At 39.1% G+C, this 18,995-nt stretch overlaps 1 protein-coding gene across 2 annotated transcripts in view; it reads right to left on the minus strand.

Moving 5' to 3' along the window:
* The window catches only part of Elavl2 (ELAV like RNA binding protein 2), a 63,644-nt gene extending 52,575 nt beyond the window's left edge, over positions 1–11,069 (minus strand). For both annotated transcript variants that reach the window (XM_059254525.1, XM_059254524.1), the window contains exon 1: positions 10,829–11,069. In XM_059254525.1, coding sequence (XP_059110508.1) covers positions 10,829–11,057 — 229 coding nt within the window. In that variant the 5' untranslated portion in view covers positions 11,058–11,069. The remainder of the gene's footprint in view (positions 1–10,828) is intronic.
* Positions 11,070–18,995: the final 7,926 nt, after the last annotated feature.

The raw sequence follows: 18,995 nt of genomic DNA on the forward strand, positions 1-18,995 counted from the left end.
TGTCTTTAAAAACAACTTAAGAAAAAGGAGCTGGGTCCTGGGGCAAACTGCCTAAGTGACTCTTAGTTCTTTACTAGCCTTGCTTTCTGTAGCAGATTCAGGGAGGAAATACCCATTTTCTAGCTTCACATCCACTATACACAGAAAGAGCATTCACATACAGCATGGTCCTAATAAAAGAATGAGACAACTTTCTTTTGAACCCACAAAGGTCCTTATAAATCTTTCCATCTAAACCAAAAAGAATACTCACACTTTGTTCTTACATAAAGGACTACCACAACTATCAGGTGGTATAATCAACAAGTCATCAGCAAACAAAGCCCACTAGACTGCTGCTACACTGCAGCTTAGGACAGCAACACAGAACGCTTGGTATGCCCCTCCTTATCTGACCATGGTCTGCTCTCTACCGTACCCTAACCATGACCTTTCTTCTCTCTGGACACATGGTCACATCACCCCATGACTGAGGAAGGCAACAACACAGATGTTCCCAACCATGGCCAAACCGTCCCACGGGCTAAAGAACAACAGCTTACTGGAGTCAATAGCACCACTATTACCAAATGAAGACAGATGATAGCCTCAGCAACAGGACGTCTTCCTCCCTGCTCAAGGTTAACATCTGCAAGGCCCTGGTTTCAATGTCCAGCATGGGGGAAAATTAAAAACAAAACAAAACAAAAACTTTCACCATGAGAAGTATTACTTTTTTATTATTATTTTAAATTCATACAATGTGGGGAGTGGGTCTATTAAGCTCCAACACATGTAATTGCTTGAAACTGTCAATAGCCAACTTCTGAATACAAGAGCAGTTAGTCACTGAGAGTGGAATGATGCTCCAGCAGGAGCAGGTATACATGCAGCTGATGCCAAGTGGGAAGGCAGGAGTCCAAGGTATAGACCCAAGATATAAGAGGAAGACTGCTCTACTTGGTGGTACACTTCAACATGATGCAAAAGACAGAAAATAGCCACTCATCACTTTTTCCTAAGGTCACATATATCAGCATCTGAAGAAGACACTGGATTCCTCACTACAGGAACTGTCCCTGTTGTCTGGGGATTGGGGGAATGGCTCCACTTTGAGGGTTTGAAAGAGATTTCTTGAAAAGTGGATGGAAGGGGATTTGGAAAAGAGGGTAGCAAATGGGAACACCAAGTTATAACAACAACAAGAAGGAAATTCTCACTCTTGTTTGTCCTCTATTGGGGAGTCTACAATTGGGGAGTCACCTTGGCCTGCAACAACTTCAGAAGGGAGGACTCTCTGGAAAACAGACATCTGGCTCATGGCCAGCAAAGAACACAAGGCACCCTTCACCTGAGGACCAGGTCCAGATATACAGGTTTCTACACTCAGAGGACTAAAACCTCAACTGCATAAGGAAGCTAAGCACAGATGACTCTGAATCTATTATTTTAAGGATTTATTTATTGGCATTTTGTGTGTATAGGTATTATGTCTGTGTATTACATGCCTGCCTAGTAGCCTTGGAGGCCAGAAGAGGGTGTGAGTTTCTCTGGAACTGAAGTAATTGACAGTTGGGATGCCCCATGTGGGTATCAGGAATCTAACCTGGGTCCTCTGGAAGAGCAGCTAGTGCTCTTAATTGCTGAGCCCAGCTTTCTAGTCCCTTTGTATGGACTTTTACCACCAAGTCTAGATTAGGATGCTCTAAACCTGAAAGTAGGGTTACTGAATGTTACCTTGTCTTTCTGTCAAAGCTTTTGGCTTCTAGCACTTAAAAAAAGAGAAAAGAAAGAAAGAAATGAATATATATTGAAAAATTACAAATCAGTATTGTCAATTATTCATTTTCATCTTCTCTAAAACTTATGAACTTACCCCTCAAATAAGAGCCTAGAAACACTAGTAATTTAAAGGTTTAAAACGAACCTGGCCTAAAACCTTGAGATATTAACACTCTGAATCCCAATTCATCATGCTATGTGAATCAACAGAGCAAAAGCATTCAGCATTGTGTTTACGGAGGGCTGCCTCAGCACTCAGGTCATAAGGGAAAAGCAGAATTCCAAGGGATAGAACTGGATGTCACTAGGAATCATCCTTTATAAAAAGGTGTCCACTGATTTAACACCACAACCAGCCTGTTTGGATGTGGTTAAAGCAGACTAAAAGCAACTACCGTTCTTTCCAGCTGGGTTATGAAAATCTCTCAGCCTAGTACCAAGGTCAGGAAGATTTCAGAGGACAGGAGGTTGTAGACCCCAATGTTAATGTCCTCCTTAAAAGGACATTAAAACGTGCGGAAATAAACCTTCCAGTGACCTTGAAGACCACACAGTAATTCTGGTTTACAGTTTACCTGCATCTATACCTCCCTTGAACTTTATCTTAAAAGGAAGATTTGACTTACTGAGGGTAAGAGTCCAAGGTCAAACAAGCTATGAGAGACCAAGGGCAAGTGCACAGTAATAAATCTCTCATCCCTACACCAAGAAACATAAAATTTTAATTGAGCTGGAGGAGGGTGTAAATACAAAATTGGTAAGTCATACACACGCTCCCTTTAAAATCAAAACACTATGTTGAAAACAGAATTCCAACAAAAAGTACAATGAGGAGAAAAGGACTCATTAAGAACTAAAAATAAACTCTAATTCACAACATGCATAAGGACTTAACAGAAAAGGCAAACAAGATGTAAAACTGCATCTGCTAAGTTAACCATGCCCTCACAGAACTCGCCCTCATCCCCACAGACTGAAATCTGTAGAAATCTGTGAGTGAAGGAAGCAATGCTTTAAATGTTTTCAATGAATGTTTCAACAGAAAAGAAAACAAAGAGACAGCATTTTTTTTTCTTCTTCTAAGTCCTGTAATCTGCTAACACTGCAGAAATACTGGCCTTCTTTACATCCAAGCCACAGTTTTCTCCATTCTTCTCTATGTGAATGCTTTAGTTGACAAAATCAAAATTTAAGCAAGGGTACTGTGATTTACATTAAAGGGATAGTCATCAAAAGGAAGAGGGCATCCATACAAGTGCAAGCAAGCACTCTTGATACTTTTCAACCAACACCTTATGGCTAAATTTAACAACCTGCTCAGGTTCCAGGTCAGTAATACCCCACTAGGGAGTATGGCTGATGGTACCTTCATGCTTTGAGTTAGATGGAGTCATTCTAAATCACACACACGCATGCACACACTCATGTACAGAACAGTTTCCATACACCAGAGATCTAGCTTATCAAGGCTGGCATATTAGCATCAATCAACTTCCTGGTCTCCTTTAACTTCCTTTTCCTACTTTGTCCCACCTCCTAGTGATGATGATCACATTTAGGCTAGAAAAGAAGGTTTGCATTCCTCCCAGATCATGGGAAACTAAGAACTCTCGGATAATAGATCTGTTTGGAGATGTTTTTCCAAAACCAAATTAAATTTCAGAGTCAAACAATTCCAATAAGGCTACAAAACAAGCCAAATTGCCAGGCTGGACTTCAACCCATATGTAAAAAATATAGTCTGTGTGTGTGTGTGTGTGTGTGTGTGTGTGTGTGTGTGTGTGTGTGTGTGTGTGTGTGTTGTGCACTCACGGGAGCCAGGAGATGTCTGGTGTCCCTTGCATCACTTTCTACCTGTTTTCGCTGGAGACTGCTGGTTTTTAGCTAGGCTGGATGGCCAGTGAACCCTTAAGATCCTAAGGTTTCTTATGTTACACCACTACACTGGGGTCACAGGTGTCAACAGCCATACTCGATTCCTCACGTAAGTGTTGAGGATCCAAACTGAACTCAGGTCCTCATATTTGCTCAGCTCATGCTATTACCATCTCCCTAGCCCCTAAGAATGGACTTTATATGATACAATCTTCAAAACTAGTGTGAATAAAACTATCTTCTCTATCAAGAAGAGATGTTTTAGTAGTAATCACAACTAGAAAGTTTTGGTAAATCCTCATCACACCCACTTAATATGAGGATAGAGAATACATAAACACAGCTTAAATTAAATAACTCTATCTTGCAAAATCTTTCCTTCAATGAGGTCTAAAGTACGAAATAGGAAAATTAACTGACATTACAGTTATGGTAAGTCCTCAAATAAAACTGATATGAAGGTGGTACACTGCCTAAGAGAACACTGTGCAGCTATGGCCCCAATATGTCCCTTTAACTGAGAATCTGCTTCTTCACAATACTAGGAAGGGTTACCAGTGCTTAAGCCCTCAAAAGGTATCTGATTACAAAGCTGGGTATGGTAGTGCACATCTGTATCCCCAGGACTCAGAAGCTGGAGGCCAAAGGACTAAGTGGTTGAGGCTGGCCTTGGCTACACAGTGAGTTCAAGACCAGTACTGAATATACAGTTAGACCTTGCCTCAAAACTTAATTAAAATGTGTGTGTGTGTGTGTAATAAAGAGGGCCCCTAATTGATGTCAAATTTCACATTCTAAAACTTTAAGAAGAAGGAAAAAAAGGCAAGAAGTAAAAAATAAAAATTAAGTCACTGTACACAGAACTAACAAGTCAAATGACATTCACAAACAAAATGCCAGGAAATATTTGTTCAAGTTGACCTTTTCACAGGAGGGTTTCCACAACTGAATGCAGCAGCAGCAGCATGCTCAGGTGAAAGTCAATTAGCCTTAAAAGAGCTCAGATGCAGCTGACAAGTTCTGAAGCACAGCTCCAGCTTCAGTGGTCAAGTATTCCGTCCAGGAATAGTCAAGGGCAAGAGCCCGATAGTACTGAAAACAGTCCCAGGCAATTCAGAATTTCAACAAAGTGTAAGAAAATAAAGGCTACTGCTATGATAGTCAGATCTATAAGGGGGTGAATGAGAAACATCAAAAGTAGGCTGATTTCATACCATGTTATAAAGAAGAGGTGGTAAGTATGGTTTAGATGAGAACTGTCCCTCACAGACTCATGTATTTTAACACCTGGTTCCCAGTTGGTGGCACTGGAGAAGTTATTAACTCTCAGGACATGGACCTTTGCACACGTTGAGAATTTATAAACTTATCCCACTTCAGCTGTTTCTCTTGCTTCCTGCTTTCAAGTGAGATGTGATCAGCCAGCTTTACCGTCCTTGCCAGCCATTATGGATTCTCCCTCTAGAATTATAAGCCAAAATAAACTCTTCCTCCATAAATTACTTTTTGGACATGGTAGTTTATCTTACTAATAGAAAAATAATTAATGTAGTAGATAATTCAGCTTCCTATCTGAGGGGAAAATCCAGCAAATATTACCCTAAAATAGTCCACTCTTACATAGGCACTATTTAAGCTGAAGATGGTTAAGAATCAACAAATACAAAAAGGGATCTCTTCCCCTCTCCTGTTCTGCCCCAAAGGGAAGCACAGGTTCTCCCCAGTTTCTGTGTGCTTCTTATCCTACACCAGCTAAAGGAATGCCCTGATCATTACAGATGGTAGACATGAGTCAAGTTCACACAAACATACCTTGCTAAACCAACTCTTTATTTCCCCCTGTAGATTTCCTAGACAGTGTCCTGAAATTTATCATCTTTTGATGACCAAACTTTTCATTTTTTAAGATAATTTTTCATTCCTTTGTCTAAATACTACTTCGAATTTCATTTATTTCCTGTATTCATACATTAAAACTAACAGATTAGAAGAGTTTCCTCTCTGACAGTGGTATAATAGTGTATCTAACTTAAGTGTGTGTGTGTGCACGCGTCTGTGCGTGTGTGTATTTCAGTAATTTTGAATGGGTATTAATCAACACTAACACCAAATACTGTTCTACAAAAAATACCTAGTTCAGGGATGAAGAGAAGCTCAGCAGTTAACGAAGCTTATTGGTCTTGCAGAGGACCAGAGGTTCAGTTTCCAGAATCTACATCAGGTGACTCATAACTACCTATAACAACAGTCCCAAGGATTCAATGTCCTCTGGCTTCTGCAGGTACCTACATTCACATGGTTGTATATAAACTCATGTAGGCATACATACACACACACACTCTCATATGTATATATACAAATATGTATGAATTAAAAACCAGTATTTTAAAACTGGGCTGGAAAGAGTTCTATGGGCAAGAGTACTTGTTTTTCAAGATCCAGACTTGAGTTCAAATTCTCCAGCACCCACGTTAAAAAACCCATTAAGTGACAGGCAGATCCTGAGAGCTCCCTATTTAGCCCACCAAGGCTGATAGACAAGCTTCTAGTTTAATGAGACCCAATCTCAAGGCAACAACATGGAGAACAATTTGGATGTCCTGCTCCGACCTTCATGTATATTCAAGAACAAAGGAACGTGCGTGCATACACACACACATACACACGAACACAAGCAGATGCATCATACTCTCCCCCCACACACACACACGTGTAAATAACCAGTTTGAGTACACAACAAAAATGAGTCTGGAACAAATTCATAAGCCTTTGCCCAAACCTTTGGGACAAGTTTCTGTACTGTTAATATCATACTTTGAGATGACTAATTAACTTGTCCCAAAGGTTTGGGCAAAGGCTTATGAATTTGTTTGTGGATTTTATCAGAATATCATTAGACCTTTAGAAAGGAAAAATGTACATGAAAAATAATAAGATCTAATGATATACTGATAAAATCCACAAGTTTCTCTGGTATATTTTAATGGTTAGAGATGCTGCAAACTTTCATCAAAGTTCCATAAATTTGATACAAATGTCATTTTATAAATTTAGCCTCTAAAAATCTCAAAATAAATTCTGCAGGATAGATAGGTACCTACAAAGTGCCTTGGAACACATGCAGCCTTGCCACTATCCTTATGATTAAACAACACAGAGGCTCAGAATGGATTTTTTTTTTTTAAAGTTACCACATACCCACTTGCCTGGCCACCCTGCTGTTGTCAACTACTTGTCTCAGAATTCTTCTTGATCACCTGATATTCTATGGGTTCCAAATAATAACTGATTTACAGAGCTGTATTTTCAAATTAACATTCATCAAAACAGCCTGTGTCTGACAAGACTGACTTCATCCCAGCAAACAAATGCTATTAAATTAAAGGTATCTATTAGACTAATAAAATACCATTTATCTAGTTCAATTCTGAGGAGTTAAGATTGAGTGCATTTATTTTTAAAGGAGGGGAGAATCCCGTTGTAAAATGTTTGAAAATCAGTGTTCTGGTAGAACAAACAAGGATGAAAAAACAGCTTTAAAGTTCTTAGGAAGTTATGAATTATGCTACACTCCCCACCACTATCCCCTAAAGGGGAGGAAACAACCTCTGTTAACATTCAAGGTGTTACACCTAACCGCGGGTGATCAACGGATCTGGGTCCCTGGAGTTTTTGTTTGAATCTAGTCTTTCCTACTACTTGGCTTCTTGACTTATACTTCCCTACCACTGTGCTCATCATAGGAACGCAGGCATCATTACTGATCAAATTCCAAGAGGCAAGAACCTTAGACTAAACTCTCTGAGACGTGCTTAGATAATTTTGAGAGCTTTTAAAGCCTTTATCGGCGCCACATACCTGTGATCCCCAGCATTTGGGAAGCTGAGGAAGGATGATGGCCAGTTCCATAACAGCCTGGGCTCCATAGCAAAACCTCTCTCAAAGGAAAGGAACTGGAAAAGTACAGTGTGACTATGATGCCTGCTGTGGCATTCTCTGGACTTGCTACTTGCTCTCTGAATAATTATTTTCCTTGTCTTCTCAGTGATTTTATTAAGAGAACTTCAAGTGGAAATTTTAAAATTGAAGTGTAAAGAGTGATGTCTGCTGGCAAATATTAAACTTACCCCATACTAAAATATTTTGGGCCTTCTGATTTTAACTTATTTTTATTTTATTATTATTTCAGGGAGGGGGAAGTTATAGACAGGAATTCTCTGTATAGATCTTGGCTGTCCTGGAACTCATTCTGTGGACCAGGGCTGCTGTTGAACTCAAAGATCTGCATGCCTCTGCCTCCTAAGTGCTGGGATTAAAGGAGTGAGCACCACACTCAGTTCCAATTTTATGTTTTTCTTTGTTCTTTAAGAGTTTCAAGTTTCAGACAATGCATTTTCACCATCTTCACCCCACTAAGTCTTCCCAGATCCACCCCCTGCCTTTCTATCCACCCAACTTTGTACCCTTTGTTTTTTTTTTAAACCCTTTAAGATTTTTTTTTAAATCCTTTATTTAAATATGTTTTGCCCAAAATATTCTTACATGTATGGTCTTCTACTGGAGTGTAGTCAACTTAACAGAAGCTACACTCTTAGAGACAACTGACCCTTATTTTCTCAGTAGCTAACAACCACAAATCACTCCAGAGGTAGGGGTGGGATTGTGTGCCCAACTCCCTTCTCCATGCTGGATTTGGTCTAGCGTGGGCTTGCACAGGTTTTGCGCACCACTGTGAGTTCATAGGCTTACCTGATATTTTATACTATCCTAGAAATCTCCACGACTGCAAGAACAATAAAGCAGAGGGATCTCAAGAATCAATTCCATTTCAACATCTGTGTGTCTGAGGTAAGCCACATGTTTCCATTACCACTGCTCACCACACTGAATCCTAAGAGTGCACAGATATGAAGACTCAGAACTCAAATTTACCCCATTATACATAACAGCCCTGTAAAGAGCTTATGGAAGAATAAGATGATTCAAGTCTGTCCAGGGATAAGATGTGGAAAATCCCCTAAGATGCTTTCTGTGGCAAATGTCTAATATGAAAGATGGATGAGTTATTTAATATTTTCACTTACCACTCCCAGAATCATAAAAAAAGAAATGTGATTTTTTTAATACACTATTCAAGCATCTTCATCTTATAACGGTAGGGTTGCCACCAAGCAATCGAACTAGAAATCACAGAAATTGATATTATAGCCTGCATGCCATTTATCATACTTTACTACTTATTTCAAGTAGCCTAAAAAAATCCACAAGCAAAAAAAATAGCTTTACTAAAAAAATTAAAGATAAAATCCAATATAGGGGACAGAATTGTTTTCTACCTTTCCCAACTTTCAAAATCTCTCTATTAATTTGATATACTGCTAGTCCTCAGGTTGCAAATGAAAAATTGAAAACGGACAGGAATGTAGCTCAGTGATAGACCCTTGCCTACAGTGTGCATGAAGACCTTGGTTCAATCCCCATTATGCACTACTCCCAACACACACAGACAAAGGACTGAAGGAAAACGTGATCCATTTGAGTTTGAGTTTTCAACAACCGAAGGGTCCTCCTGGTAATATGGTGAACCCAGAAGCAACATAATTAGCTAAGAACAGGATTATTCATTATGTATTGTAAGCAACGGATTTCTTTTTAATCTGATGGGAACAGATAAACTATCTGTGGCCTTCAATCTGTAGCATCAGGGAACAGAACAGTGAGGCTCAAACACAGATACTGAATCCAGGCACTTAAAGATCTTTAAAAAATGAGTACCAAAGCCTCGATTACAGAGTTGCTCAAAGTATCATCTCAACTAGTCCTAAATGACCCCCATATGATTGATGCCCTCAATTTAACCAGAGGTGAAGCCAAGAACTAACTTGTCCATGGTCACATGACCAGCTAAGCAGTCAAACTCTGGCCCCATCATTCACACCACTTTTAAGGAACATTTATTCATTTCAAATAGTTTGGCCAGGAGATGGTGGCATACACCTTTAATCTCAGCACTCTGGAGGCAGAGGCAGGTGGATCTCTCTGAATTCAAGGCCAGCGTGGCAGCCTGGTCTACAGAGCAAGCTCCAGGACAAGCCAGGACAACACAGAGAAAATGTCATGAAAAAAAGCAAAAAACAAACAACCAAACAAAAACTTAGTTGGTAAGTTTGTTTATAAACTGCATAAAGCAATTGATGTTCCACCAAATTTCACAACATGAAAGACCTACAAGGTCTATCTATACTTAATGTCATATGGTTTTAGTATTTTAAAACAACTCTAGTAGGAAACATTAACTTCTGTCCCAAGAACATGCTTGTTAAATAGGTTTGAGTTTAAATAAGAATTTACTCAATTGTTTTAAAAAAGCATACTGAGATTTTTCAAATACATAGTACTCAGATTCAGCCAAATGGGCCATCACTTAGGCCCAATTTCTCACCCTTTTCTCTTCATCTTTACAATAAAAAGGATGCTCATGCCACATATTCTTTCCTTGTCAAGGAATATAACATAAAGTCCCATCAGTCTCTAATTCTATCAGTGCAATTGTTTAGATAGTGAAAAGGTATTAGCCAGTACTTTATCATACATATTATAAGCATAAGGACCAAAGCAAAGAATATCATAAGGGTTTTTTTCCCCCTTTCTTTCTAAAATAGAATATTCTCCTGTAGCTACTGTTGAAATGCTCAGTTATGCAAGGTCAGGGGTACTGAAAAAACAAAGGTTAACCTGAACGTTGCTATCACACACATGTTTTTCCAAAAGCACTATCCCAGAATATATTCATAGTCCAGGTAAAATACATACTGCTATCTAGGCATGGTGGCTCATCTTGCAATCTCAGCACTCAGCACGCTAAAATTGGACTACTACAAATTCAAAGTCAGCATGGACCATATAGTGAGCTGCAGGCCAACCTGTACTAGAGTGAGACCCTGTCTTTAAAAAAACAGCAAAAAATAAAAATAAAATAATAATAATAAAATAAAATAAAATCAAAGACAGCCCCCAAAAGCATTTTATGGTTTAAAAGAAACACTTAAAATTAGTTTCATATTGCTTATACCATAACAAAATTTAGGTATGTAAAGCTTCAGCATTGAATGATTTATACATACAAAGTTATTTTCTCATACCCTGAACCCATGGTTCTTTACATTTCACCCATCTACATAAAAATGCATACCTGTTATTTTGTCTCTTACAAGCTTACAGGACTCTATCTCACCAATGCTCCCAAAAAGACTCTTCAGCTCCTCCTGTGTCATGTTCTGAGGAAGATAGTTGACTATTAGGTTGGTCTTGCTGTCCTCTGTGTTTCCGGAGTCGACTGGTGAGGAGCAGTTGTTGTTTACAGTGGTTGGACCATTGGCTGTGTTATTGCAAGTTGGCCCATTAGACAGTTGTGTTTCCATGGCAGCAATTACCTGCTAAAAACAGAGAAAATAAGAAATGTCAGAATTCATATTTCACAAGCTATTTGAGATTCCACCCAAGAGTTAAACACTTGTCACTAAACAAAGTCGTTCTGCTGAAATTACAATAAAGCTTCAACAAAAAGTGCAGCACCTACGCTAATTGTATTTCATATTAAGCTATTCAATTTAGGACTACAATTATACTTTCACATACATATTCCATACATGCACATAAGCACAATTTCAATCTTAAACATCTTCTAGACTCATATCCTGGGGCTAGACATATACCCTCAACTCACCTGCGGTGTCCACAGAGGAAGCAATTTAATACCAAAGGGCACAGAACTGCATCCTGACTAAAAATAAAAATACTTAACATGCTGCCAAAACAAATGAAAAAAAAATGACATATTAACTCTGAAGAGGATTCTTCAGTTCGTAAGAGTCAATTATCTAAGACTGACAGGCATCCATTAACAAAATCAAGGAGCAAAGGTACTTTCAAAAATAAAATTGTCAACATGTACTGTTTTGGTTACATACTGAAATGTTTTTAATTAACATTATTCTGTACCTCTATCATTGGTAAGAAATAAAAAAAATAGATGTTATATGTTCAGGAGTGAAAGGGTAGGTTAGCTTGGGAGTAGAGCTATGAATATTCTGTCTACATTTGTAGACTATTCGGCCATTCTTGTCAATTTGGCAGCTGGTGACCACCAAGTAACTAATCTATAGCATCAAAACAGAATCCACAAACAATTCAGGATAATATTTTGCCTTGACTCTAATTTTAAGACCAAAAACACATATCCAGTTCACCAAAGCAACAATAAAAATACACCAACTTCTCCAAACAGGCCAGCCCAAGGCTGTTGAGAGTGCAAGTAATAAGGTGTCCATAAACCAAACAGCAGATGAATAGTAGCATAGGGGAAAATTTCCTCACAAGTTCCAACTACTCTAAAAATCAGTTATTATACAATTTGAGATATGTCTCCTAAAACCAATGTGATGGTCTTTGAACAAAAGAATCACAAACCACAACCCCCAAGTTTTCCAAAAGCATTTTCTAATAACTGTCCAACGTTGGACAGCCAAGACTATGGGGGAATCCAAAACTCAAAGCATCAATGAAAAGATTACACTCTGTCTCATCCAATACACCTCTCAGCTCCCCAAAGAACTGCTCAAACCTGACAACTCTGAATGAGAGCATGCTAGCTTTAGGAGGCTTTAACATAGGAAAGGCAAAGAATTTGATAAAAGAAAAAAAGCAAAGCAGAAGGGAAAGATGGCTGATTATTAAGGGAATAGGGAAAATGTCTTTTCAAATTCAAATTGCCTAAGAAAAATAAAAGGGTACGTCTACAGATATAAAATCTCTATTGCCAAGAGATGTTTACATAAGAAAGCAGTACCAGACAGACTGGTCAACTGACCAGCTCCAGACTGGTCAAGACTGGACAAGAATCAGTGCTGTGGGGATAAAAACAGACTCGAGCAGAGTAGTCAGGAAATAGTCAAATAAGTTGTAACCTTTCAATAGCTTCATTTCTTTTCCGAAGAAACAATTCCCGCCCCCATCAAGTTTTAAACTATTTTCCTTGGGTAAGTATTCTCAGTGAATACTTAAAGAGTAATAAATAAATCTTTGGACTTATGTAGAAAAAAAATCAAAATATTTCAAGATATTATAAATGACAAAGTACTTGAAAATGAGAAGGGAGGCTTCAGATTTGGTTAATACAAGTGTGACTGTTCCAGTTTGTGGGTGAGTTGTGAATTACTCTTTTCACAGCAAAATTCTCATAGGGCTACCTCTGCTCCACAACTATAAAAAAAATGACCTGTAAGAGGAGAGTGGCCAAGGCCTATTAAAATAAACCACCACTCAAAAGTAAGGGTATGTGCACAAAGTACAAGAACCCCAAATGTGAGATTCGGACTAGAGCTCATTGGGATGTCGTGTGAAATATAAATGTTCATTGACTGAAATTAACAGGGTTTAATAAGGACAACAAACACTCTCACTTAATTGCACATTTATTTCCACGTTCAGGTGGCAAGAATGAGCTCCTAAGCCAACATTCAAGTGAACAGCTGCAGTAGGCTGTGTGCACTGAGAATCACAGCATCTCTCAGCTATAGGACCATCTGCTCTGAATAAAATGATACTAATGTGCTATATTTTCCAAATAATGCATATTCCATTGATAGGCTCAACACAACTGTTCACAGAATGCACAGTCTTCCAACAGTTACTGGGCAAATAATTTTCAGCCAGATTTACAATTTCAAAAATTTTTTTAGCATCAGGAATTGTAAATAACTTCAAAATGTAGTAACCAAAAAAATACATAGTAAACAGAATGTAAAGAATTATGGTAACTTAGTATTCAGACCATACCAAAACTTTTGTTTGTTTTTGTTTTTTCAAACAAGCTTGTCACTCTTTTGAGTCTGCACTAAATCCTAATTTCGATTATTTCAGTTACATATAACAACAGCACGGTTCTGATCTACATCTACCGCCACAGTTAAAATTGCAATGTGCTTTGACATTCTTAATGATGGCCATACCACAGTAGGTAAGAATGATTAGTATGCCAAATTAAAGGTTCAAGTGTTTGGTATGGCCTCGGCACTTCTGCAACATGCTAAAAAAAAAGTAGCCTACAGAATTTAAGAAAAATCCCACAGACCCCGGTCCAAGGCTCTGCTGCCCACGAACCGCTTCTAAGCAGAGAAGCCACATCACACAGTCTGACTGCCATGTTAGTTTGGAGTTGCCGTCTGCAATATGGACACAAAAAGTACCATACGTTAGATTAGAGCAAGGTAATGCAACACGTCAGCTTGCACAGATTTACAGTGACTTTCTCCATACTCCCAGCACGGCCATGCAGTGGGGCTTAATTGAATTTGAGGCAATTCCAATCTAATCCTTCCAAATTTATTTCCACATGTAGTTTTCTTGCATAAATGTAAGTATTTGTAATTAAAAACCTGATTTTAAAACAATATTACCTAGTTATCTTGGCATCTATCTTTAAAAACTACCTTAAATTCCATTTCAAAAAAATTTTTTTAAATTAAATAAAATGAAAATACTACATGCAGTCCTCTCTTAGGGATGTGGGAGAAGGGAGGAAATGCAAGTACAATTTTAGTGAGAAAAGCAGTCAAGCGATTCATAAGTGATTGCTTTGCACAAAAGCACTCTCTCCCCTAAATATCAAAGGGGCATGAAGTGAAGCTGTATTTGCCCACACTGTTACATTATACTACAAATGATCCTTAATCCTGGGACTCCAAATTAAAAGGGAATCCAAGCCCCCTGTGGTTATTCTGACACTACAGTGAAACTAGTCTCTACCAGCTTCACCAAAAGCAGTTTACATATACTAAGAGGTAGTAAACCCGCATCTTTCAATTGAAAGAATTGGACCAATAAATAGGATTTTTTGGGGGGATGGGGAGGAGTAGTAATTGCATAGGATGTCAGCTTTGTCCCTGAAGGAAATCAAATGAACATTTTCATAATATGTAAATTGTGAACCCAGCATGCTTTGAAATGAGTGCTGCCATGGGGCCGCCAATAGCATTACTGGGCCGTTTATCCCTTACTTCAATGTGCCTGAAAACTAAACAGAGCTGTGCTAGTGGCCCAAAAGGCCCAAGTTTACTTTTTAGCTATACATCCACATGTTTAAAATGACCAATGTAGCAATCAGAAAACTCAGGCTCAGAAACAATAATGAACAAAGGAAGGCTGAAAAAAAAAAGTCCCCTTACATTAGTAATTTTAAGTTTTCAACTTCAGAGTTGAAAGCCTGGTTGAACATGATCCACGTGGAATGCAAACATGGAGTGGACTCTGGCATCTATGAAAGGGCTTAAAGACTCCTCGCTGGATGCATGAAAAGGCTTTGCTGTTCTTCCTTTCTCCCACTGTAGCCACAGAAGTCAGTCTGACCCTGTGTTCTTAAAATTACAGTTCATCTTACAGTTAACCTGAGAGAGTAAAGTATTTATAACCATGAAACGGGTTGACAAGAGCCCAGTGGTGGAGTAGGGCAACCACACCCAACAGGTTAAACCAAGACAAGATGTACATCCAGGATACATTCAGGAGTTAATATCCATAGATTCCTCCTTACCTAAAATCACGGATAAAACCAGATTCAATGGCCTCATCCCCTGTCTTCCATAGGAGACAACACTAACAAGCTGATCTCCTGACACTCCTCCTTTGCAAGGCCCCAGGGATGCAAGCAGTCTCTACTGAACGACTAAGTTGGAAAGGCTGCTGATGGAAAATGATTCCACTGCACTTTTACGTTCCCAGCACCCAGACAGTCTCTCCGCTTGAGGCAGACACACACCTTTATGGGAAGTTATAAATAAGCTGCTCACATGGCCCTTACCTTTATGCTGGCCAACAATCCAGTTACTAAAAATGTAAAGCTACTTCCCCTTCACTTAAGGACAGGTGATTCTGCTCCACTCAATCTACCACAGACAACCCGGCTGTGCACTATTTATAGAATCCACTGGCTCTGAGGCTTGTTGGAAAGGAAAAAAGGCCACATTCCAGTGAAACAGAGCCATTAATTTTAAGGCTTAAAAAAAATGTTTCATATATGTTCACCTCTTAATTTAGACATCAATCGTGCCAACTCAGACTGCTTTTCGTCCTGTTATTCTCAGCGCAATAACTTATGAACAGACACTCTCATAGATTAATCTAGAATATTCTATACTTGCACTGAGCTACAAGAGATAACGGTGAGGAACAGTTTGATGGGAGCATGGTTCTCACGGGGAAGGGAGGAAGGTAGCCTTTATCTTTTCATGGTTGTATAGTGTACCTACAACAGGGACTCCAGCTTTCCACATTTGTTTAACCCTCCCCCGTTTTTTGTTTCTTTCAATTACATGTACTTCATGCTAACATGACTGTGTACTGAGATCAAAACTATTACTTTATTTCTCTTATCTGGCAATAGTAAGAATATGAGAAACTGGCCCACCAGTTTCCTGACCACATATGAAAATAGGAAAAGTCTCCATTTTCTAATCGCCCTAGTTTAAAAACAGAACAACAAAAACATTCTGAAAACTGAGGTAATCAGCTTTGCTATTTTAAAACCTCTTCCAGACAGCCACCATGGAGGACAGACTCTAGTCAAAAATACCTTAAAAATATCCTGAGAATTCTCACTAAGTTCACCTGGTGTTATGACCAAGCTAGGAAAAAGGATTCTAAAGCCTCAATACTACCCAATATAGAGACCAGAAGTGCCCAAGTCAGTCATAGCAGTAAGGCTGGTTCAGTGTGCCCTAACATCCCCCTCCAATGCTATGTTCACCATCCTGGTACCAATTCCCAGGCTGGGAATTTGCTTCAGGGGTACAGCACTGATCTATCATGAGCTAAGTCCCAGGGTTTGATAACTACCACATTAAGGCGGTGGAGAATTAAATAAAACTGATGTAGGCTCATACTTCCTCCGAAGAACTCAAGTTATTTACAGCCTCTCCAAAAGTGCTTCCACATCCTAATTCACACTAACTTCTCCAGGAAGCTTTTCCTAAGCCATCAACAGCCACCTTCTGTCTGTCAAATCAAACACTAGATATTTGATACAGAAACGGAGCACTCTGCATTCTTTACTTTTAGCAACCTTGGACATCTGAGCCCTGCTTGTCCTTCAGACAAGCCCAGTGCCTTACTCTCTTGCTTTGCTCATGAATCTCCTCTAAGATCACCCCACTCCCTTTGAAGGATCCATACAAGGAAAGAACAGGAGCAATTCCTTCAAAACTCAGGGACTGAAAGGGTGAAGCACACTGTCCTAAATATGTGTAAACTCAATAGCTTGTTTCTCTATGCCACTTAACGTATTTCACAGTAAACACAACAATGAAAGCATATTTTCCAATTTGGGTGCATTCTACCTGCCACTCCCACCCACTGAAATCCAAATTCCTGTTACATGGTTCAGCAAAGGAAGTCATTTATTTCTGAAGTGATCAGTTGTGTGATTTTGACCTCAAGAACCTGTCATTTCAACTTGTGATCTATAAAATACAAAAGTCAAAACAAATCCTGGAACACTACACAAGTTCCATGCCTTTGTCCAGTATAGTTATGGAGACAAACCATGTGAGATTTAGGGAACACTTAGCAAAATGGTCAAAAGCCAAGAGTAAATGCAAACAGAAAATAGCTTTGATGCAAAGGAACTCAGAAACCCATTATTCTTACGTCACAGGTCTTAAATGGTTTTAATTTGATATTGGCTAAGAATGTTAGGCAAATACAGATGATGTCTCTAAAAAGAATCATGGCTAGAGGCAAGGACAAGCATCTCTCTCAGACTAAAACATCCAGTTTGTATACAATGACCTTGGACTCCACACTCACTTGGAACTACAAGTTCAATATCTCCAGGTGCACACCACCAGGGCAGAATCAGCTCAGTGTCTTCCCTCTGCATATTAAGACTTCCTCTAAACACCAAGTTCAAGTTCAAGGTGAAAAGAAGGCACCTGTCTCTAAAGTTTAAAAGATATAGCTAGGGGGCAGTGGAATCCTAATCAAACACCCTCCTTTAATGAACTCAGGGTAAGAAATTGGAGCACAAAGTAGGCAGTGACATACAGGATGAGAGCAGAATAAGTATCCTGAGGACAGAAGGGGTCACCATGCCTGCAGTGAATGCTTTGCCATCCCTCTCTGAAATCCTTACAATGACATGTTCATGATATATTGCTATGTTTACTGAAGTAAACAGGAATATTCAACCAAGCTTTGAAACCAGAGATAACCCATGAGTCACAAGGATAAACAAGTTAGTGTGTTCTCTACAAAGTTTTTTGTTTCATAGAGTCCGCAGGATCATCAAACTTCCATCAACTCTCTACCTTATGCCACTTTATCTCTTCAGCTCCATGAATTCCTCAACCTCAGACTCAGATATGCGGCCTTGAGCTTAACAAAAGACCAACTAGCTGCAGGAATACCACAAGAAACTTTCCTTAGCAGCTAATACTGTCTCTTGGCCTTTACAGCTTCTACATACAAACAAGTCTCTCTTGATATCAGTCTGTAGGTTTGGAGTTCCAGAGCTGGCAGGATTAAAGGCTCTGAAGTTTGTGGATTAAGATGAGTACAGGGCCCCAAATCCTTCCCTTTATTCTAAGCTTATTACAGTCAATCATGTTAGCCAATGGGAAAATAAAGATCCAATTAAAAAGATCTGCTCACCACTCCCATCCTGCTCGTCCATTCAACAAACATCTTCATGCACCTCCTAGGATCTAAGGAAAGCTTTAGGTACTTGAGGAACTGACTACAAGAAGGAAGTACCAGGATGCACACACACACACAATGGGAGATGTGTACAGCTGAGCAAGAAGAAACACATATAGGAAAGTGGTCTATTAGATAGAGAAAGCATGCTTTGAAATTAGTGAAAATGCAGAGCAGAGAAAGTGAACTAAAAATGTGGAAATAATGGTGGCAGTCTCAAGGAATAAACAGCAGGTCTCATTGAGAAGATAAGCTTTGAGCCAAGGTTTCAAAGAGAAGTGACCTGGCTGCTGCATGGGGAGAATAAAAGTCTCTCTAAAATGTCCAACATCCCACTCTCTCCTCAGTCCTATGTCATGTTACACAATGGAATTAAGTTTGCTAATCAACTGATCTTATAAACATTAGATTGTCCTATATTATCCAGGTGGTTGCAGAGGATTGGCAATGATTCCTACAAGTCAAAGCAGGGAGTGGGAAAGTCACACTGTCCAGAAATCACAGCATCAGAAGGACCTCACAGCCAGCCCCTTGTAAGTAGAACAGATGAGGAAACATTTTCCCCTAAAGCCTCCTGGGGGAACTTTCCTTTGGCTGTCTCAGATCTACTT

The sequence above is a fragment of the Peromyscus eremicus genome, chromosome 2 (genome assembly GCF_949786415.1).
Source record: "Peromyscus eremicus chromosome 2, PerEre_H2_v1, whole genome shotgun sequence".
Taxonomy (NCBI): Eukaryota; Metazoa; Chordata; class Mammalia; order Rodentia; family Cricetidae; genus Peromyscus; species Peromyscus eremicus.